We start from the raw sequence: 24,050 nt of genomic DNA, 5'->3' as shown, positions 1-24,050 counted from the left end.
TCTGTGCACTCTATGTGACTTTGCAGGCTGTCGTGTTGCTGCAGCCCTGCTGTAACCTGGATCAACTGCAGAATCTGCAGAGAGAGAGAGAGAGAGAGAGAGAGAGAGAGAGAGAGAGAGAGAGAGAGAGAGTGCTCTCTCTCTCTCTCTCTGTTCTTGTTTGTAAAAGATGAAAGAGAAAATACTGTAATTGCAGTCAAACGTCTATGTAGGAGTTTGGTAAGACCGTTGAGCCACTTGAACGTAAGACAAACCTCAAAGAAAACAAGGGTGCACGAGAGTGTACGCCGGTAAATTTTTTTTTGTGTGTGGGGAGAGAGAGAGAGAGAGAGAGAGAGAGAGAGAGAGAACACGACGGGATGATGGCGGATCCCTGCCCTGTGCAGAGCCCTGACCTGCGCAGCCCTGCCCTGCGTGCCTGAACCCTGCCCGACGTCGACCTAACCATCTGTGAGCCCCCACACACACGACTGCCGTTTTCCCTGTCCGCAGGTCCCTGCGTCTGCACGACAACCTGCCCTGCGATTCCGTGTGTCGGTGCGCCCGCCTAGCCCTTCGTCTGACCCGCCCTGCTGAACCCGTGACGTCGGCTGACCTGCCCTGCGGACCTGTGACGTCGGCTGACCTGTGACGTCAGCTGACCTGTGACCTGGCTGACCTGCCCCGCGGACCTGCGACGTCACCCTTGGCTGCGCGCCCTGACAGACCTGTGCCCTGTAACTGTTGCTGCCGCCCTGCAGCCTTCTGCCCGCACCTGCACCTGTACGGTTAGGGTTGCGTGCAGCCCTACGCGTTTTGCCCTCCTGCATCTGCACGGGTAAGTGTTGCACCCAGCCCCACGCCTTCTCTCGCGATAGTGCGAGAGCACGAGAGTGACAGATAGAGAGAGAGGACAGTAGTATGGCTGGCCTGGATATGGCTTTTATCGACTAGACGGTGGCAGCCCTTGGTCCGGATTCTGATACAGAGGAGCCAGAGGATATGGTTCCTTGCACGGAGGAGATGCCTTCTAGTTCTGACCTGCCGCCTGCGCCTGCGGGCAAACGCTCGAAGCATACTTCCGACGAGACAATGGGTCCTCAGGAACGTTCCTATGCGCAGGTTGCCTCTGATTCTGTGGATTCGTAGGAGATTGACTGGGAGCATTTGCTAGAATTTGCCAATACTCTACTTTAACGCTCCAAGCATACTTCTGACGAGCCAATGGGTTCTCAGGAACGTTCCTATGCGCAGGTTGCCTCTGATCCTGTGGATTCGCAGGAAATTGACTGGGAACATTTGCTGGACTTTGCCAATACTCTACTTGGCGATTATGTCCAGCATAATAATGAAACTTTTTCTGATGCGGGAACGGATGATGTGCTGGAAGCCACGGTGGACCGGAAATCAGTCTTGCGGTCCTTCTTGGTGTTTTATGACCGTGCAGTTATACTTTTCTTCACTGGCAGGATCCCAGTGCTTTCACATATTCGCCGGTGGATGCACCATTTATTGCAAGGGGAGTGTGTTGAGGAGATCTTCCTTGGACCTCGCGGCTTTTATGAGGTGCTGTTGAAATCGGAAACGTATCGAGCTGAGCTCCTGTCCAAGTTGCCACTATTCTTTGATCGCCGCTTGGTCCATGTTGTACCATGGCGCCCTATGGGCGACTTCCAGCGTTTGCTTCAACGAGAATGCCCGGTGTGGATGGAAGTGGAAAATTGTCCGGTGGTCTATTGGCCATTGTTGAAGGATGCGATGGCGGTTGTGGGAACAGTGCTGGTTCCCCCAAGCCTCAGGGCTATGAACCGAAACCGTTTATGCATGTTATGGGACACGGCCAGGAAAAGGCCTGCGTGGCTTCGCCTCAATTGTTCTGGCATGCATCCTTTGCATTTTCGCTTGAAATGGGGCAACTTTGCAGGACACTGCTTTTCATGTGGTAAATTGGGGCATTTTATGGCCGAATGCCCTGAAAGGCAACCGTCTTCTGAGGATGCGCTGGTTGTGCTGCCCAAGGATGACATGGTGCTTGATGCCCCGACACAGGAGGCCCTTCAGCCACCTAATGTCATGGATAAAGGCAAACAACAGGTCCTGGGTTTGGATTCCCGTAGCACTGATTGGATTGAGGCACGTAAAAAAAAAGGTAAAAAGTTGGATGCAGGCCTGGCGGATCCTGGGCCTAATGCTTCCCAAGATTCCGTGCGCACGTATACGCGCAGGAAAGAAATGGTCACTTCACAGCAGGCTGCGCGTACTATGGCCCCGTCTGCCCCCCGTAATCAGTCTACAAGGAAAGTCTATACAGACGGCCCCAAGGGCCAATCTGCTAAGCTGGCGTTTGATACAAAAGGTAATGTGATTACACCCTGGGATTGGCGTTATCCCCGCCCCACTCCCAAGGTAGTGGATTTTCCTTCTATCTCTAAAGCAGGTCGCCAGAATTCGTTTGCAGTATTGGCTGATTTTTTGGATGAGGGTGTCCTGGATGCTCTCGCGGAAAAGGTGAAATCGAGGCAACAGGCGCCTCGTTCCTGACTTCCTTTTTTGAAGATATATGAAGATAGCCACGTGGAATGTGCGAGGCATTTGCTCTCGCCATAAGCAACATGCCATGTGGACTGTCTTGCATGAGAACCAGTGGGATGTATTGTGTGCAGTTGAGCACAAAAGTCACGGTGAAGCAGGAAAAGTTGTGGATTGTCATGGATTCCGTCTGTTTTATGCAGGGGGACATGCTACGCACTATTCGGGCGTGCTGATGATTGTCCATGAGAAATACCAGCCTGTTCTTGTTAAAAATGATGTGCAGGGCCGCTTTCTGGTAATCGAAGTCTTATTTGAAGGAGAGATTTTATGGTTGCTGGGCCTCTATGCTCCGAATGATCCCCCATCCCGACGGGATCTTTGGTCGACTTTGCAGGGCTCCTTGTCACTTGGCCGAAGGGGGTTTTTGATGGGAGATTTCAATATGTGTGTTGACTCTTCTCAGTCCACTTCAGGGCATTCGGTAATGGATACGCCGGAAAGCCGGGTGTGGAATTTCTTTGCTTTGCACGTACTAAGTAAGATCTTTGGTCGTGGCTTCACCCTTCTTTTTCAGGGTTTACTTTTCATTCCGCACAATATGCAACTACTTGGTCGCGGTTGGACAGAATGTATATCATGCAAGGGGATGATTTTCTTCCCGAGATGCTGGAAATGAAGGTCTTGCAGCAATATGCGTTGTCGGACCATTTCCCCCTCCAGCTTGAGATGCGGGCACAATCTATTGCACCTTTTATGCAGTTGCTGGATAGGCTCCCTTTACGTTTCAACTCCTCTTATTTGAAGCATCCAATTTTTCAGGGCTATATGCAACAATTGATTGAGAGGTTCTTATTGGACTTCGCCTCTGAGGGCTTGGCTTCATTTGCACGGCTGCTCTCTAATGTGCAGCGGGTTGCTCGGCAGTATGGGATTCATCATGCCTCTCTGTGTCGCCGACGTCGACATGCAGCAGAGGACTTATTGGCTTTGGTCCGTTCCTTGCTCCTGGACTCCCCAGATGATGATTTTCTGCTGTCACTGGAGAGGCGTTTGGCCCATCTTATTCAAGTGTTTCAGTTGAAATCTTATCAGCAGGCCAAGCTGCATAACTTGATTGACACATTGCAAGATAGTGCCTGCCAGTCTCTTAAGTTCTTTCGCGCCTTGCATGCTTCTCCGGCTCGCGAAAATATGACTAGACTCCAGGATTCGGAAGGTCGCATGGTCACTGATCCGCAGACCATTGTCAATATGTGCAAAAATTATTTTATGGAACTTCTTGGTTCTTCTCCCTCGCCTTCTAGCCAGGTTACGCATGCCCGCTTGGTCTTCTATCATCTGGTCCACCAGCAGGTTCCATTTGACATGCAAGCCACTGTGGAGGCGGATATTTGCGAGGAGGAGGTTATGGATGTTTTGTTGCACCTGCCTAAGGATAAAAGTCCTGGTTGGGATGGTCTCACTAATGAATTCTTTGAGAACTCGGCCACGCAGTTGGTGAAGCCATTGGTGGTCATGTTTCAGCAGGTTTGGGAAACAGGGGTCATGCCTTCCTCATGGAAAGAAGGCCTTATCAAACTGATTCCAAAGGTCCCTTCGCCGTCAAAGCTGCAACACTGGAGACCAATTTCTTTGATGGGCTCGATGTATAAAATCTTCTCCAAAGTGCTGGCGAATCGGCTTCACAAGCACCTTCCAGCTATTGTGCATCCTCTCCAATATGGTTTCATTAAGGGCCGCAACATTCTGCATAATATCTTAAATGTGCAAATGGCTATTGACTATGCGCGGCACTCCAGTCAGGAAGTGGTATTGATTCAATTGGACTTGGAAAAGGCGTTTGACTATGTGGACTGGTCTTTCATTGCAGATCTCATGTCTGCTATGGGCTTTGGTACCCGGATGTCCCGATTGATCTACACCATTAGTGCTGCGGCTTCTTCAAGAGTGATGCTCAATGGTGGGGTTACAGAGCCATTTGTCCTTGCACGCTCGGTCAGACAGGGTTGCCCTTTGAGTCCTCTCTTCTTTGCCCTGGCGACTCACTCGGTCCTTTCAATGTTATCCTCCATGGCGGCTTCTGCTCAGCTGGCAGGGTTGTCTCTTCCTTTGGGGCAGCACTTCATTAGCCAATCTTTGGCTGATGATACCTTTATGATTTTGCAGGCGGACAGGGACAACATTCGAAAGGCATTAGATGTTTGGACGCTCTTTGGTCAGGCCTCTGGTCTTCGCATCAATGCCTTTAAGTCAGCCATTCTCAGTTGCACGGAGCCTGATTTACAGTCATTAGGCTGGCAAGGCCAGGTGTTTTCCCGTGGCTCCATTGTCAAGCATCTTGGATACCCATTGGGGGTGGATGTACGGCCAAAGGACCTGCTGGAGTGGATTTCACAAAAACTAGCGGCGAAGTTTATGTATTGGAAGTCGCAAGCGTGGCCATTCCATGTCGCCGCTTGCAGACTAACTCCTTTCAGCTGGAATTGTTAGCAGTATCGAGATTACTTTCATGGGAAGATAAACATCAGCTCAGACCGAGATTTAACCGCATGGCCCGTTTAGGTGTGACTTCGATTGCGGATGCTACCCTTGCCACTCGCAATGTCCTCGCATCGTTTCGGACTGCTAGGAGACTTTTCAGGATCCCGCGCGGATACCGTGATTTATGGGGAAAGCTTTCGTCGGAGCTTCAGGGTAGGCAACCCTTTCCTGCCCTGGCTGTGGATCGCCCTTGGCAGGACTGGGACCTTGCAGGCCGGTTGAGTCTGGAAAAGGCCTCTACTAATCAGGTGTATCATCTTCTCATTCAAGATCACCAATGGCTGGGTGTGAAAGCTAATACTGTTTGGGGACTGCGGAAATCGCTGTCATGGTGGCAGGCAACGCTGATGGAGGGCTGGCTGAATAAGGCACCTTTCAAATGCAAGGTCTTTCTTTGGCGGGTAATGATTGGTGGTCTTCCTCTTGCCTCGGCCCTTTCCAAGCGTCGAATCTCGAATGGCAATTGTTTCTTCTGTACCACTACGGCGGAATCGGCCCGACATCGTTTTCTTTCTTGCCCGCTCGCCAAGAATATCTGGTCACTCTTGTCGCAAATCTGGCGCGCAGTGGTGGGGTCCTCACTAACTCCTTTCGATTGGGTTTTTGTGCGCCCAAAGTATCCCACACCGCCACAGTTACATATGAAGATCTTATTTCACTTTTTCAGATACTGGGGATGCTGGCACATTTGGACCACGCGCAATGCTTTTCTCTTTGATTCGGCCTCTAATGTACCGAGACATATTGCAAGGCTTAAAGGGCTCTTGCATTGGCAGCTAGATCTCATCCGGCACTCTGACTTGCTCCCTCGGGAGGATTTGCATCCCTGGCATATGGCAATTGCCTCTGAGTCGTTGCCATGATAGGTGTAACCTTTTTAGTGCATTAGTACGGGGATTTCCCACACGTTGGCCTAGGGCCCTCGTGTCTCTTGTACTCATGTAATCATGTAATCTTGTACCTTTTTTCCGTAATTAATACAATTACCTTTTACGAAAAAGAGAGAGAGAGAGAGAGAGAGAGAGAGAGAGAGAGAGAGAGAGAGAGAGAGACCACCATTTACGAAAAAAAAAAAGAGAGAAACCACCAGCTCCTTCCTCAGATTTGGAAACATAGGGATGGACAGAAGCATGCCACACCAAGGAGACTTCCATGTGTGCAGCACCTGCTCGCCCTTCTTCATCACCGGATCCACTCTGCACTTATTCAAGTTGTTGAGATGAGTTGATTGTTTTAGTTTCTACTACTCCCAAGGAGCCATAGCCTTGCAAAGAGCCACAAGGACAACAACTCGTACGCCATCCTCTAGACTCATTGGTTTTTGATGCTAATGGTAGGGTGATCACTCTGTGGGATGGCAAGTACCCAAGTTCTATCTCTCACCCTAAAAATCGGCCTTCCTCTGCACAGGTCAATCTTCAAAGGCCTAATCCTTTTGTAGTGCTAGGAGACTTTTGAAAGACAATGTACTAGACACATTGGCAGCGAAAGTCTATGCAACAAAATCCCATCAATCTTCTCAATCTTGTGTGTCTATTGAGTCCCAGGGTGCCTCTTACATGCTCATCCTTTTGTGTTTGTTGAATCCATTGTAACTAGTTTTTATATGATAGCCTATAGCCACTATGAATTTTTTAATCTTGTTATCCTTTACTTTTTTTGTAATTAATATAAACAACCCATTATGAAGAAAAAAGAAAGAGAGAGTATTAGTATAGTTGGACTTGGAGAAAGCTTTTGATTATTTGGACGGGTCCTATCTTGTAGAATCGATGCATACTATGGGTTTTGGGCTACGTATATCTCAGTTGATCTATACCATCAGTACTGATGCTTCTCCCAAAGTAATGTTAAATGGTGGTGTTATTGACCCCTTCCCCCTTGCACACTCAATCCGACATGGCTGTTCATTGAGCCCATTGTTTTTGGCCTTCGCAACATATCGTCTGCTCATCATGTTATCCCATATGGTGAGCATTGGGCAGTTGGTGGGTAACATATCGTCTGCTCATCATGTTATCCCATATGGTGAGCATTGGGCAGTTGGTGGGTTTATCTCCTCCTTTTGGACAACATTTTGTTGCACAATTGCTAGCACATGACACCTTCATGATCTTGTATGTAAAGAAGTACAATTGTTGCAAGGCATTGGATGTTTGGACACAATTTGTGTGTGCTTCTAGTCTCCATATTAATGCTGCAAAATCATCCCTCATTAACTTAGCGAATCTGACATCCAGTCCTTCGGATGGGAGGGGGTGGTGGTGCCCCATGGCGATATTGTTAGACACTTGGGATATTCTTTGGGTGTTGATGTTTTGTCAAAATACTTTTTGGAATGGATCTCTTGAAAGATAGAGGCAAATTTTATCTATTGTAAAATGTAGGCGTGGCCCTTTCATGTATGCCTCAAAGTAGCCCAGGCCATCATGCTACCCACACTTACCTACTTTTCACCACTTCTACCTTGGAAGACCGCTTCTTTGCATGCTCTTACCAAACATATCCATTTTATGCTGTGTAAAAAGAACTCCTTGCATGTAGGTATCTCTTGGATTTCTTGGAGCCATGTTTGCACCCCAAAAAGCATGGGGGGTGGGGTGATTTTGGATGTAGAGACCAATATGGTAGCCCTTAGTTGGTCACTCTTCAGAGCAATGTGTACTAATTGTCATCCTTGGGTCTTTATAGTCTGCTTTTTTTTGGAAGATTGAGGTATTGTACATGGTAACATCAGCATACAAGCATCATCATGGCACGTTCTTAATTCTGATTCTCACTTTCCACATCATCCTCCATTTTGATGAATCATTTGGTTTCTTCTTGGAGGATCGTTTTTCAAAAGGCCCATTGGCATCCTGTGGAGGATTTTCTCGAGGCAAATTTCTTTCAGTTGGAATTGTTGGCAGTGTTGTGTCTGTTCTCTTGGGATGGGAAACTGGAGGATAGGTGCAAGTTCAATTGTATTGTACATTTAGGTTTGTCTTTTGTAGCTGATGTCTTTCCGTACGGCCAAGAGACTTTTCCAGATTCCTCATGGATACTGGGACTTATGGAGTTGGATTGAAAGGTGGATGTAGCCTATGTAGCCTTTTCTTGCACTTGACTCAAATTTCCCTTGGCAAGATTGGGATCTTGCTAGCTATCTTTGTCTTCAAAAGGCTTAAGCTAACCAAGTCTATCATCTCTTGATTAAGGAAAAGCATTGGCTAGTTACTAAAACCAATGCAATTTGGGACATGCATAAATCCAAGGCTTGATGGGAAATGACAATGGTGAAGACCTTGTTCAAATCTTGGGAGAGTGATCATTGATGGGCTTTTCCTTGCTTCGTCTCTTTCTAACTGCCGAATCTCAAAGGGTATATGCTTTTTTTGTACAATTAGTGTGGAATCTTTGCATCATAGATTTATTTCCTGCCCTTTGGCTAGGAAAATTTGGGCTCTTCTAATAGATATTTGGGAAGTGGTTGTCGGTCTATCAGTGCACCCTTTGGACTGGGTTTTTGCCAATGCCAAATATCCCACCCCAGTGCAGCCACATATCAAATCCTTGTTCCATTTTCTCAGATTTTGGGGTGGTTGGCATAAATGGATCACCCAAAATGCTTTTGTCTTTGTTGACTCTGTCGTGGGCGTCTAGGGACACATAGCCAAACTCAAGGGTCTTCTATACTGGCAATTAGATCTTGTGTAGCATGCTAATTTTCTCCCCTAGGGTGGATTTAGCTCCTTGGCATATAGCGAATACCCTCTTGGAAGAATATGTTGAGCATAACCATCGAGCTATCACTACTTGTGCAGAGGAGGTTCTGGATACGTAGGTGCCCACTCAAGAGGTTCTTTGTTCCTTTTCAACTTTCCATGAGCGAGGCATGATTCTTTTCTTCACGGGTCAAATTCCCAAGCTTACCAGGATCCGTCTATTGGGGTGACTGCCATTCTTGGGATTGACTATGTGGAGAAGATCTTTGCAGTTCCATGTGGATTTTATGAGGTTGTGCTTTGCTCTACTTTGGCGCAGATTTCCTCCTTCAAAAGTAGCCCCTCTTCTTTGAGAAATAGTTGGTTCATATTGTCTCATGGTGTCCATCGCCATAATTTCAATGCCTGCTAAAGCACCAATCTCTAGTATGGGTAGAAGTGGAGAAGTGCCCGGTTGTCTATTGGGTCCTTCTGAAGGATACAATGGCTGCCAAAGGCCATGCGTTGGTACACCCTAGCCTGAAGGCCGCCAACAAAAACAGACTATGCATGCTGTGGGATATTGCCAGAAAGCAACCTAGTTGGTTGCGCCTCATTCCATGGGCATGCAACCTCTTTGGTTCTAGCTTAATGGGGTACTTTTGCTGGCCATTTTCTGTCTTGTGGCCAAGTAGGTCACTTCATGGCCAAATGTCCAAATCGCAAAAGATAAGGACCAACACACGCCCCTCTAGTCTACAGAGCAACAAATCATTCAATCCAATCAGTCCAAAGGCTAGTCCAAAGGCAAGCAAGCTGCTCCTTCTTCAAATTTGGCAATGTAGGGATGCAAGGAAGCCCGATGTACCAAAGGAAAAGAAAAGGAGACTTCCATGGCCGCGGTACCTGTTGACCCCTTTTCTTCGTAGGACCCACTTCGCACTTATTCGTGTCACCAAGACAAATCCTTCGATGTGCTTGCTACTCGAGTTCTTACAATTGCCAAAGACCCACCGCTCCCTAAAGAGAAACAACAACAACATCAATCTACTTGGCCACCACTGTGTGCCTATGACCCTCTAGCTTAGTTGGCCTTTGATGTTGTTAGTAGAGTCATTACTCCATGGGATCACAATTATCCAAGTTCTGCCTCCCACTTTGCAGATGCGCCTTTTGCCTCACGGTTGACTATCTGAGGCCCAATTCCTTTGTGATGTTGGGCAACTTCTTTGAAGACGGTGTATTGGAGACATTAGCAGTGAATGCTCAAGCCCATATGACAAAATCTCACCCTTGATCCTTTGTGTCTGTTTGGTCTTGAGGTGCCTTTTGCACTCTCATCTTTTGCTCCATGGAATTCGTTGTATTTGGTTCAAACATGATGGCTTAGAGTCACCTTGCTCTTTGTAATCTTGTTATCTTATAACTTTTTTTCGTAACTAATACAATTACTCATGAGAGAGAGAGAGAGAGAGAGAGAGAGAGAGAGAGAGAGAGAGAGAGAGAGAGAGAGAGAATCGTACTTTCCAAGGCCTGTTGGTATTTGATAGAGGATAGACAAGTGGTTAATTCATTGTTGATGGAAATTCTAGCAGTGTCTCCTATTCTTTAGTGGGAAGGCAAGTTCGAGGAGAGACCTAAATTAATCGCATGGCCCGTTGTGGATTGACTTCGGTGGTTAATGCCACTCTCTTGTCCCGAGGCACACTCATGTCCTTTTGCACCATTAGAAGAGTCTTTCAGGTACCTCATGGGTACAATGATCTCTACGGTAAAGTCTCCAATCTCTTGTAGGATCGTCAGCCCTTTCTTGTTCTGGATTTCGATTGCCCTTGGTAGGATTGGGCGTTTGACCCTTCACTCCTCTTCGTGCCTCTGTCCTACGCTTTGGTTCTTTCTAATCTAACTTCTTTTGATCAAACATCTTGATCTTCTTCTTTTGTGGTTCTTCTTTGGAGACTTTACCAAGCATCTTGGGCTACTTCCAAAGTATTGGGCTTTGTCATCTTGCAACTCATCATACCATTGGATGTAACCCATGGATAAAACTTTTCTCACCTCCATAATGAAAGGAGTTCATTAAGAGATGTAAATTTAAGAGAAATTGTTGCTAGCCTATTGATATATATCTCAACATTGTCTACTTGACATTTCTTCAATTCATCCCATTCTTGTTTCATATCAGCTTCAAAGAATGAAGACAAGAACTTCTAGTTGAATATCTCCTTAAACACTTTTTAAGACTTTTGTACATCTTTCTCTCAAACAACTTTGAATCACCAATTTAGAGCAATATCCTTCAAATGCATTTAACCATCCTAGTCTTTGATTTTTTTGTATAGTATTCATCACCAAAAGTAGCATCAAATTGTTTAGTAAAAGACGTAGCTTTTTGAGAATCTCTCTTACTGTCAAACTTGACACTCTTCTCTCCAGGCTTCAAGTCTCTTTTAGCATCATTTCTTTTGCTAAAATCATCTTTGGAGATTCAACTGCCATGGAAATAGCTTGTTCTTTAACTTTCTTGTTGTCCTTCTCCATGGAGGGATTCTTGGGACAAGAGGAAGCAACTTATGTATAATGAGACTTTAAAGTCATTGCTTGGGTGGATCCTCAAATGATACATTATGTGTTACCTTTAATAGACTTAGTTGCATCAATAACATTTATATCTCTCATACTAAGGTAATATCATCTATCTCAAGAGCCTTCTCGGTAAGGAATTTTTCAAAGACCTTCGCTTCAGTCCATGCTTTAGTCATTCTCTCCATCAAAGCTTAAACTTCTGGATCTACTTCTAGCTCCCTGTAGCTTTGTATCTTCTCATATTCAGTGACGTATACAAATGCAAAGTATCAGGAGGCTTCTTGTTTTTCACCAAAATTCTCCTCTTTGCCGCTTGATATGGGAAAATAGTTGGGCCCAAAGTTCTCGTTGCTCCAAAAAAGTTCTTGCAAGAAATAAGTCCCCACTTTGATACCAATATAAGTGTGAAAAAGAATGTGAGAATGATAATACTTTGAACTTAACCAACTTGATCAATTATCAACATGAAAATCAAAAGACAAAGGGGGGAGAGAGAAATAATAGAGTCAATGCCACATTGAGAGAGAAACCGGCCTCTTTCCCTTTATAGGCATTTTTTTAAACAAACCATAGCCATTAAGTCCTTAAACCATATACAAAGAGTTGATTTGCTGCAATTCTAAAAATTAGGGTCTTGAATGCCTAATTTCTATATACTTCAGGCAACAAGCTGATTTTCTTCTTTAGTACTTGGACTAGATCAAGCTAAGTAGGAAAGTGCTTCTTGGATTAGTGAAAGATAGAAGAGTACAAAGCATGTGGCAGAAATTTCAGCGTGAGAGCTTATTAGAAATGAAGAGAGAGACCTCCAATATAAAGGTGTGGGCATTGGGTGCTTAAAAGTGGGAAGTAGAGGCTACAAATGATAAGTGTTTGTTGAAATTGAGTCTCTTCAAAATGACACATCCTATTCTAGATGCCACATGTCACTTTTTTAGAGAAAGAGGCTTTTAAACCTCCTACTCCTAAAGTCTCTCAAATAGTTAAGAATTTGAGATAGCCATTGAAGACAAAATTGTTGCTTGTGAAATTTTGGAATCTTCGACGCTAAGAAAATTTCCATTTGAATAACTTCCAAAAATAGTAATCTCCTAAATTTTAGAGTCACCGAATTTAGATTCTTAAGAGCTTAATTGTATAGATTCACTAGTTCATGGTTTGTTTCTTTGATCACGAGCATCTGATTTTACTTTTTGAAACCACTTATCCCAAGAAAGAGAAATCTGAGACATTGTGAAATTGTTACATCATGTTTGTGTATCTCGCACAAAACCAAGCCTTCACAATACCACATGATACTCTTGAAAACAACAGCAACTTTGATACCATATGAAGATATGCCAGGGTTTGCATGTGGTGGAAACTCTCTAGAAACGCTCCCTATTTAATAACACTTTTTGTAATTTACATGTTTTGGTGCTTTTTAAAAGAGCTTATTAGTTTGTAATGCATTTTTAGTTCAACATGGTGGGGAGCTTATCTATTTTTAGATAGTTGGGTCCTCCCAAATTAGGGTTTGGCTTATGGGACACATACTCTCTCTAGGAACGTGTTTCTTTTGATGAAAGTTTCGGTATTTTAACTAGTTAAGCTTGTTTTGGGGCTGTTTTAAGTGGCTAATCAGCATGTAATGCATTTTTAGCTCAATAGCTGAGTCATCATTCATGACTCTGACCCTATGCCCTCCTACTGATCCATGCATTCTCATTATCTCATGTGGTCAAAATAACGTGTACCACATTGACATAGACATGATACACATGTACTATGTACACTAACCCTATGCATAACCTTTCATGTCCCCATATTCCCAAGGTTTATACTACATTGATATGTTCATCTTTACCTTTATTTCCTTTATCAGAACTTTTATCTTCCCTCTTATTTTTTGGACTATTCGATAGAATTAATTCCCTTACCTACTTCATAAATTGACTTTTTGATGCCAGTCCTAACATATTTGTGACACTTGTAAGCACTTTCGGGAGGTCATTTTTGCTTTCAATGGAAGAAAACTGAAAATTTTAAAATTCTAACCTTCATTTCCAAGGTCTTGTTGCTTTGATATCAAAGATAGATGAAGTAAATCAGCTTGCTGGTCTAATCTGTAAATTAAGATCTTTGTAGTTGGACAAAGGAGGGAAGAGAGAAAAAACCGTGTGTGAGCTACACGATTCACCTCCTATCCACAAAATGGCCTTATTTCATTAATTTTTTACCTTAGTCCTAGCAAGTGTGTGCATGCCTACCAGAGTTGTATGAATTGATTGATATCACAGCTCGAACCGCCGCGTCGCCTGCTACCCCGCCCCCTCACGATCGTCGCCTGCGTTGGCACCCCCTCCTTCCCTGTCTGAGCTCTCGCCTGGCCTACTCGTCACCCTCGCCAGTCTTCCGCCTTGCCTATCCTGTTCGACGTCCCGCCTGCCCTATCCGTCGCCTATCCTGTCCCGCCCTGCCCTGCCCGCCGCCCCCGCCCTGTATGTCACCGCGCCCTGGCCGCCGCCCCGCCCTGCCTATCGCCCCCCCTCCGTCCTAACCATCACTCCACCTTGGCCACCATCCTGCCTATCCCCCCCCCCCCCCCCTCCCCCGGCGCGCTTCCCTCGTCCGCAACCTCGACCATATCTGGAACAAACATAGCAGGATTCCCCTTCCTCGCCATCGATCCCCCCACCCTCCAATTGCTCCCTTCATCTACCGAAACACCCCCCCCCCCCCCCCCCCCAACAGGTAGCACCGCAACGTGACTTTGTCCTAAGTAGGGACGTGCAATGGAAACCCCTAGTCAGACGCCGGCGCACTCAGCGAGTGCCCCCCAGTCAAACACCTTGTGCGTAGTCCTCTTTGAGGAACAACTCCTAGCCGTCCGAGCTAAGGAGCTGGAGCTAATGGAAACAACGATTTATGGTCAGGTAGTAGGACATTCCCCGACCAGGGCCTAGCTTTGGGACTGGCTATACTCCACACTGCGCATCGGGATAGCGCAGATCAAGGAGGCGGTCTTATTGGGTCAAGGGATCTTCATGGTCCGGCTCAGCTCGGCGGACGTAGCTCGCGAGTTACTCGCCAGCTCACCATATGCGTCTACGAGGGGGGTCATACACATGGTCCCTTGGTACAGGGGCTTCACTGTGGAGGCATTTACACTCCACAACAGGTTTATTCGGCACCCGGTCACGCTTCTTTTCCCCGGCCTGGCGATTGAGTATCGCCAGTTGGTGGAAGACTTTGGAAGGCTTTTTGGCACTATCCTTACCGCATCCTTCGCGGATGCAGTGATAGTTGCAAGAGTCCCAAAGGTACGGGTGGCAATGAAAGAGGTCAAGAATATTCCACAGTTCCTAGAGATCGAGGCGGGTGGACACTTCTTTAGGCAGCAGGTCATTGTGACGGGGCAACCAGGGCAGTGTCTGCGCTACCACGACTTTGGGCATCAAGCAACAGGTTGCATGCGTTTCGGAGCCAAGGTGGCTCCGCCGACATGTCCACATGTGGACGCTGATGGCTCCACACGGGTTTAGAGACAACAGAGAGGGAGACAGTAGGAGGGGCACCGCTTGCGTCTCAGGCCCAGCCTCGGCAGCAGGGAGCAGGTGGACATGTGACACCCCCTCGGCAGAGCACTCCTCAGCCCCCTCTTGCCCCCTCCACCTGGCAGGACCGTAGCCCCCCACATCCACCACCCGCGCCGCAAACTACCCCTCCTAAGTCTCCACAGCCCCCACACCCACCTCCCCCCACATCTTAGGCCCGCCCCTCCCCCCCATTGACCCTGGCCCACAGCCCCCCAACTCCCAGGACCACTAGTCCCCCCCCCCCCCCCTCCCCCAAGTCCCACCCCCTCGCCTCCCACAAGAGGTGATGAGCCACACACGCCTACATCCTCTTCGCACCAGCAGTCCTCCCCCTCCCATACAGCCACCGGCTCATCCACCCCTGCCGCCCGTCACATCTTTCCGAGACAGGCACACCTGTTGCTAGAGTAGTTCTTCCACAGTGGCCCATGGTCCTACTTGAGAGTTGCAGAGCGCGGAGAGTTCCCACTATCTCTAGAGGCGGGGATCTTCATGGTTCTTAAGTCAAGGAGGGGCAAGGTCCATCTACTAGCACCACCGGATGGACCAAACTACGCCTTCTTTCTTCAGGCCTCTCACTCTGGGGAGTGGACAACAACAGAGATAGAGGAAGAATTGGAAAGTTAGGTGGCAGACCACACCTCCTAGTGGATGGGAGGACTAGCACTGTTTGCACAGCAGTGGCCTGGTTGTATGATGGACATTAACTAGTGGGCTGGTACTGAGGTCCCTCATCTGAGCATTATCTTTCGAGCCCCTCCACAGTGGAGAGCTCCGAGGGATGTGATTGAGTGGTCCCTGGCGCAGGCGGCCCGTTTCTACCCCACTGCACAGAGGCTCGACTCTCAGCATGGTTGATAGATGCATTGATAGTACCACTTGGAACTTCTATCACCTCGTTGGTCCGGCCGAGGGCCACCATGGGGGAATGGAGCTCGCCGTCCAGACTAGCAGCAAAGCGTACCTGTATGCCTCATAGCTCCTCCTCGTCATCAACAGTCTCCACACCGAACAGATGTCTATTCGGGCAGTCACAGGTTTCCCCATGAGCTTACATCTTGCATCATGGAATGTGAATAGCCTCCACTACAGTGGGGCACGTGGTTCCAGGAAATTGATTATTCAGCAGGAGTTGCAGCCTATCTTTGCCGGATGGATCGACATCTTACTTCTACAGGAGCACAAGCTCACCCCCACCCAGGCCCAGCGGGTAGGGAAGGTACTCCCAGGTAGCTTGCACACTTACTGGGAGCATGTCATAGGTGTCTACGGTAGGAGTGGAGGCGTGTGCATCTCTATTGGTCCGAGTCTTACCGCTTGTGTTCGTGACCACGGGACAATAGTGGGAGGGAGGGTGCTATGAAGCAGATTGGATATTGGGGACTCTGCCTTGGAGTCCTTAATATCTATGCCCCTACGAAGGTTAGGGCACGCAGCAGGTTCTGGGTGGAGATCGCTGAAGGACTCCCAGAGGTGGGCTCTTGGATTGTTGGAGGAGACTTCAACAACCTGGAGTCTTTGGAGGACTAGTAGGGTAGAGGGAGAAACTACCAATACCAGGGCATGGCCGGGGAGGAGTAGGAGGCATGGGAGGTGTTTCTATCTGTCTCGTCACCTCCTCCCTCCTGTAGATCGTGTCAGGGATCCGACAAGATTGTGAGTCTAGGGCAGATGCTGGGGGATCTAGTGTCAGGAGAACCGGGCAATGATCGGACAACGTGGTGCCTGCCAGCAGCCCAATCTGGCCTCCCCGAGAGCCACCCCACTCTCCCACATAAAGCCTGTCCAACCGCTCCAGCAAGACTCCACCTAGCCGCCTGTACCCCCAAGAGAAGTCTAGCGACCTTTCCCTCCTATGGAAGGCAGGGTCTCTCCAAGCATCGCGTGCTTTGGACCAGAGAGTGGGGCAGGAGGGGCCAGATCGCAAAGGAGGTTGCAGAGGCCCTAGCTGAGTCGAGTAGGATTTGCCAAGAGGCAGCCATACAGGCCAGGCAGCATAGCTGGGAGGAGGAGAGAGCACTCCGGCGGGACCTTGCAGCCACACAGAGATTATTACAGGTGACACCAAGGGATCCCACTCTCCACGCACAGGAGGTGCGTGCGCAAGCAGCCATTGCTGGCCTAGAGGACAGGCGCTTTGAGTTCTCTTTCAGCACCTCAGCAGCTTTCTGGGCGCGGAAGGCGGACACGATGTGCAGGGAGTTTTTCCAGGTGCACTAGCCTTGCACCTCTAGAGATCAGATACGCAGCCTCTGAGATCAGTATGGAAGGACCCGTTCTAGCCCAAACAAGGTGATGGAGATTGCTACCGATTACTATAGTCGCCTCTTCCAGCAGGAGACAGCCTCAGCTAAAGGACAGCGATGTAGACAGCAGGTTTGGGATAATATCTCGTCCCTCGTCACAGAGGAGATGGGACGCTCCCTCCTAGCCCCCTTCACAGAGAAGGAACTAGAGGAGGCTTTCCATACAAACTGCATGACTGGCAGCAGCACAAATCCAGCAGGTGCAGGTACAAATCACAGCTGGTTGTATGTGCACTTCCTTCAACATATATGAGGTTGTAGCTTTATCAATGGGTAAGATGTTCTTTAAAAATAAAAATTGCAACTGCCAGGTGTAAGAATGTGGAGCAGCTTCTCAATACATCCCTAGTCTCCCTTGGAGCTGTTCCATTTCATGTTTATTATCTAGTCCTTGCACGGAAAACTGAGCATAGACTTCTTGGTATGAATTTCTGCAAATGTGTTTTGCTGTATGCCTGAATTTTTTCTTGTTAGTTACTTCTTTGCAGAGACTAAATGTTGGGGCCTTGTACAGCACAAAATTGTGCCGAACTGGATTTTTCATCTAGTGTCTCTATTTCCATGGTCATCTAATTAATAATCATGTGAATGTGCTTCACTTGGTGATGTTGATGTTCCTTACTCCATGATTTCCCAATGTTACTAATACATTTTTTGTGGACCTGAAATCATTGATTGCATTACCTCTTGTAACTTGATCAGAGCATTGGTTAAAGAAGTGTCTGTAAACACCATGATACACATTAATTTTTATGATCAAGGAAAGTAAAGAGTTTGTAATGTGTATATTAACAGTTAAGTTGTACAGGCACATTCCCATTGGCCTCCTTCTTTACTATTTCTTCCCTTTGCCAGGTTAAATCATCCAAGTGGGTTGCAGATGGGCTGAAAAAGCTTGTGAAAGATACAAGGCAATCAAAATTGCTTAGGCTGTCCTTATCTGAATCTCCTCCCCAGCAACAGTCTGATTCATTGCTTGACATCTCTGTGGGTACTAATCATGGGTGTGGGATGAAAAACATGTGCACCAGAGCAAGTATGAAGGAAAACCCAGCAGCTATCAAAGCAGATCGAGGACAGAAGTTGGAAAATGTTTCACAATTTTCAGATAATCTTGGAGTTAGCAAGTTGATTGATGAGCCTCATGATACAGGGTGTCTTGCATACCCTTTGAAAACAACAGAGGCAGCTGTGGCTGTTACAGATTGCACCTTGGCACATCAACTTGACAACATTGATCTAGCTGGATCTCCTCATCAGCTACAGTGTGATTCATTGCTTGACGTCTCTGTGGGTACTAATGATGGGTTTGGGATGAAAAACAAGTGCTCCGGAACAAGTAGAGAGGAAGAACCAATGGTTGTCGAAGCAGATGGAGGACAGAAGTCAGAGAAGATTTCACAATTCTCAACTAATCTTGGAGTTAGCAAGTTGATTGGTGGGCCTCATGATATAGGGTGTATTGAATACCCTTCCAAAACAACAGGGCCAGCTGTGGCTGTTACAGATTGCACTTTGGCACAGGATGGTGACAACATATATCCAGCTGATCGTGGATGTGATCTTTCTTTCCAGGATTGCAGTGACTTCACTGATAGAAGTGACTGCCAGCCCACCTGCAACAAGGAGGGTTATTTGAGTATGGATTCATACAATGCAGCCTTGTTGAATGCAAAAGTTCATAGCAGATGCAAGAAGGGTGAGAAACTTGAAGAAAAAGATAGGGAAATGTCTACAGAAGATTATGAATTATCAGCGAAGGACTTTCCTCAGTATGCACAGTTACCAATGGGCATGGAGGTGAAAACTTGAATAGAGAGTCCCTGCTCTTGGCGGTTCCAACATCAGTAGGTGTGTTTTGAGAGGCACAAGGTATGTGTTTAGAACTTGCAGCATCTCCTTTTTCTTATCCTGACGTAGTTGGTGGGAATATTTTCAGGCCTTAATAATCTGTGATGTACTGTCATTTGTTATGTTGTAAGGTGATAGCATATTTAGCAAGTATCATGTAAAACCAATATGTGCAGCTGAGTGTTCACAAAACATTTGCAAGTGTTACGGTCACCATAAGCCACAAGTACCCAATAATTGGAGTGTTATGACCCATGATCTGAGAGGGTTTTAGCACTATTAACTAAGCATGTTATGGGCAACTCATTGGCTTATGGTTGCATGTATTTGGACTTTCACTTGGGCGGGGTTAGGCTTTATCATTGGGTGGATGGCTTTTATAGGTGGCCTACTTGATGGAACTCTTGCCTATATAGTTCTCCTGCTCATTGCTATCATGATCAGTGCTTGAAGAGTTGGGCCTCCTTGGGGAGGAGAGACATTATCCTGTGGAGCTTCCATCTCGGTATTGCTCTTGTATATGTTTGTGTCTCTATGCTATATGATAGATCTGTTCTTGGTGAACTTGTGTTCTTGTCTTTCTTGTTGTGTTCATTGATTCTGTTTTGCTTCTGCTCTTTTGTGCACCTCACACTTCCATCCAATCGTATCTATTGGTGAATAATTCCAAAACTTAAATCTTATGTACATCTACATGGAAAACTCAAAGAAGACTAACATTGAATGCATTATGAATCCTCCAGTGATCTGATAACTGCAACCTATAAGCTATGTCAACGATTTTTTTTGTTGTTTGAAAAGTCCCACAGTACCTCATGCTTAACTTCTGAAAAAAAAGCTTTTTCTCCTTCATCTTCTTAAGCCTTGCCTTTTCAAAGCGCAAGAGAACCTAATCATCCTCTGCAAACTCTAGAGCTCTGCAGTGATGATGGTCTATTAATCTCTTATGCTTTTCCTGTGAATTCTAAAGAGCTAGTTTTACTTTCTTATATGCTTCATCCATACTCTCAACATACTTATATACTTCAAAGATTTTATTCTTTGTATGTAGAGTAAGTGGAACCTGCTTACCACCCTCAACCATCTCAAATGGAGCCTTCTAAGGGGAACTATCAAATGAATGTTGTTATTATAAGCAAACTCTATGGATGGAAGAAATTGTTCTTACATAGATTTATGCTCTAAAACATAACACCTCAGTAGATCTAGAACAATAGAATTTGTCTCTTTTGACTATCCATTTGTTTGTGGATGAAACAAACATTTATTTTGAAAAAGCCCTCTCCAAAACAAGCTTCTCATTCTTGGATCTCTATTACTGATGATAGACTATGGCATACCATGATACTTGGAGTTGTTATACGCAACAACTTTGCCATATGATCTTCTTTTATCCTCTTCCTCACCGGAATAAATGGCCATGCTTACTAAACCTAATGTGATAGTCTAAATCTCATCATTTCTTGTAGGTCTCCCAAGAACATCAAAGATAAAATCCATAGATAAGCTCCCATGATCTATCTAGAATAGGCAATAAATGTGACAATCTTGGTGCGTTAAGTTGGACATAACCTTTTGAAAATGAATTGCATGTACACACAAAGGGATGAACATCACACCATTGCATCAATGCTACGATGCCCTACATATGGTGGAACACTACTTTTGATCATCACTTTTGACCACAATTGCTTTGTTACACAGGTGACTGTGCATCATAAGGAAGCCGTCCTTGATAGCATAATGCAAATGATATTGACCGTTAGTTGATTAGTCACATAAATCCTTCATATTATGCATATTTTGCCTTCATCTCTTCCAATTCCTCATGATAGGGAACAGGCACAATCGAAACATGTGATTGCCTAGATAAAGCATCATCCATAACATTCTTCTTTCCATCCACACAAACAATCTAAACTAAAACATGGACATGAAGCTGGCCAATCTCATATGCTTCTCATAGAGCTTTGTTTGAGTAAAAAAATATCATGAAGTCTAGTGATCATTTTGAACTACAAAACAAAGTAGAATCTAATGAATGAATGAATGAATGCTTAATGTAAATGTGTTGGGCTCTGCAGAGCTCAGCAGCTCTGTTCAATGTCATCACTCTCAACTAAGCTGCCCTACTAGTAATAGACTGGGTCTCAATAGAAGCTTTGTGTTTTTGAAGCTTTAAAGGAAGAGCTCAAGGCCTCGTTTTTACTGGTCATTATTCTGTTGTATAAATTCTTGAGGGTGAGAAGGTCTAGTATACATTGAATATTTGTCAAAACTTAAGGTGAACCTGCAATCCTTTATGGTTTAAGAAAAAACTTTTCCAATCCTGCATGGAGGTATTGCGATTCTCTTACACATGTTCAGTGCGTGCAGATGTCATTGACTTCCTCATCCCTTTTCTTTCATGCATAAGTCTCACAGTGGCATCTAAGTGAAAACTTTATCAGCAAAAAAGAGTTCATTTGTCTTTAATTTATGCCTGCCTTGCAAGATTGCAGTTGTCTTCCTTTGTTCCGTTCCTTGCTTCTTTTGTTTAATCTTGGGCAATATGTGCATGCCTTTAATTTATACCTGCCTTGCAAGATTACAGTTACTTTCCTTTGTTCCTTCCCTTGTGTCTTTTGTTTAATCTTGGGCAATATGTGGATGTGTGTATGAACAAAAGAGACTAGTATTAGGTCTAAACAGGTGACCTTACAGTTATAGTTATCCAACCTGAGAGGGCCATGTACGGATACCCCTAGTGCCTTTTACAGAGGAGTCTCATGCGATCCAGATAGCCAAAGCACAAATAAGGGTCTTATCCCACCAGTTGAAGGTCAAAGCTAGCTGATAACAGGGACTCCCACTGAATAGTTGCATATGCAGATCAGAGATGTGCTCCTTGATCCCTCTTGGCAGTCTTATAGACCACTTTCCTTTTGGACTTTTAGCACATTTGCATGGACTGCTAATATAGAACTATAATGTTGTGCACCTACAACCAGTTATAACACTCCTGCTGGGTGGCCCTGTCCTTTAAATAATCTGCCGATAAGGCCAGGAGCTCATGTTTATGGCATCAAAGAAGAGAGAAACGCAAATCAAAGATAAAATGAGATTGTTTAAAGCTCATATGTTGGCAGAAATTGGGACAGTTCATTGTTTTCTCACTTAACCAGTTATTTTCATTCTTTTAAAAGTCCTTTTAAAGGGTTGGAGATCCAATCCACCTGATTTACAGGGCATTTCTAAGACGTCTAAAACCTGAAAAGGGGCTTGTTTCTTTGGGTATCAGGCTTGGAGCTGGCTTCTGGGTAGCTGCTTTAGATGAATTGAGCAACCAATCAACTGCTCTTCACCACTTGATTTGTAGTCACTTGGCAGTTACCAAAAAGACTGATGCCAGCTACCTGCAGCCTCCAGGTCGTGTACTGAGTTATGAACATACAGGTAAGCACAGAAGAACCTACATGGTATCCTGATTGCCATGCCCTTCGTTGTTAGGCTGCCTCACCACTCTCACTTGGTACCATACTGAAGAGACGAATGTACAGGGGGAACAATGCTGTCATTCTTTTGGGCAAGAAAAGGAACTTGCTACACCTTAAAGGGTGTGAATCATTTCTTTTTGGTCGTGGGATTCAAATTTTTGTACATGGCATATTTTTTGGTTCCGTGTCCTGGATCATACAGTACATACACCATTCTGATGCTAGGAAACCAGAATAATTAGGGATCATATTTTTTGTTAGGCTGGATCCTAATAGTACGTAAAGCATGAGAAGTACCTGTCCATTGGAGACACCTGCCCTATATCGACTTTTTGGCAGAAAGTGATGCAATGTTCATGAATGGTTTTTGGCAATAACTGGGTGGCCACTTCAATACTCTAGTGGTGTCCACCTTAATACACTAGTGGCCATCAACATTTCAGTTAGCAACTAGTAATCTTCCACACATGAACAACTACCATATTAACGTAATGGCAACTAGTAATCTTTGTTTAGTGTGAACATGAAACACTAGGTTTTGTATAATTGCTAATGTGCTTCAATGATCACATTGCAAATGGTTATTCGACACCCAAATCAATGAACAATACAAGAGCCAAACATACTCAACTGTAGCTGTAAAAGTTGTGCACTTAGCTTGATGACCAAAAGTGGCCACAATGGATTGCTTCTTGCGCAAGCATGATTTGCATGAGTTGCCAAGCATAAAGGTAAAATCAGTTACAAATACATGACTATCATAATAGCCAAGGCGTAGTGAGAATTTGAAAAATCATCTAAATTTGGATAGAATGATTCTCTTGGAATTAATTGGACCAAGTTATCAAGTATCACTCAAGTAGTGAAAGATATGTTTCATTGTCTGCCAATGCTTAATATTTGAGCTATATAAAAACTCACATGTCTTTTAAACTGTAAATTGAGTGTCCAAACTTATAATACATATATAGATCAAGGATCCAACATCTTGATGATAAAGAAAGACATCAAAGGAGTCCCTAGCATCAAGAACACTCAATTTTAAACTTATCTCCATAATAGCAACAGGCTTGTAGTTCTTACAACTAAATCTTTGTAACAATATCTTAGTATAGTTTGCTTGACACACAGTAATATCTCCATCACAATGCTTAAACTAAATATCCAAATGATGATGTAATAGGTCCAAGCTTAACAAGTTAAATATTAAGTTCAAATTAGTCTGTCTCATTAGGATCGATGGATAGTATATAATCATTATAAATAACAAGTGTATCATTTTTATATTTACAATGTGCTCTTAGTTGGATTATTTTAAAAATCACATGTAGTTAATATATACATGTGTTTTGTCATACCAAGCTAAAGATATTACTTTAGCTTATATATCTTTTGAACAAAATCATGTGAGTAAATATATATGCTTTTACATATATATCACCATTCAATCATGTGTTGTAATGTTTGATTGATGTATATTTCAATTATTATGAGTTGTTAATGTACAAATGTTATGAA

General features: G+C 45.1%; 1 protein-coding gene across 2 annotated transcripts in view; it reads left to right on the top strand.

Annotated features, from left to right (window-relative positions):
• The window catches only part of LOC148013853 (uncharacterized), a 162,684-nt gene extending 139,407 nt beyond the window's left edge, over window positions 1-23,277 (top strand). The window contains exons 10-12 of one of the 2 annotated variants that reach the window (XM_087667392.1): window positions 18,061-19,077; window positions 19,440-19,561; window positions 22,337-23,277. In XM_087667392.1, the coding sequence (XP_087523518.1) occupies window positions 18,061-19,017 (957 nt within the window). In that variant the 3' untranslated portion in view covers window positions 19,018-19,077; window positions 19,440-19,561; window positions 22,337-23,277. The remainder of the gene's footprint in view (window positions 1-18,060; window positions 19,078-19,439; window positions 19,562-22,336) is intronic. The other variant, XM_087667391.1, reaches the window with a different exon arrangement.
• Window positions 23,278-24,050: the final 773 nt, after the last annotated feature.

This window comes from Lygodium microphyllum, chromosome 25 (genome assembly GCF_053477565.2).
Source record: "Lygodium microphyllum isolate KBCC chromosome 25, Lygodium_microphyllum_v1.1.10, whole genome shotgun sequence".
Taxonomy (NCBI): domain Eukaryota; kingdom Viridiplantae; phylum Streptophyta; class Polypodiopsida; order Schizaeales; family Lygodiaceae; genus Lygodium; species Lygodium microphyllum.
Note: the sequence above shows the minus strand (reverse complement) of the source record. Positions and strands in the feature narration are given on the sequence as shown.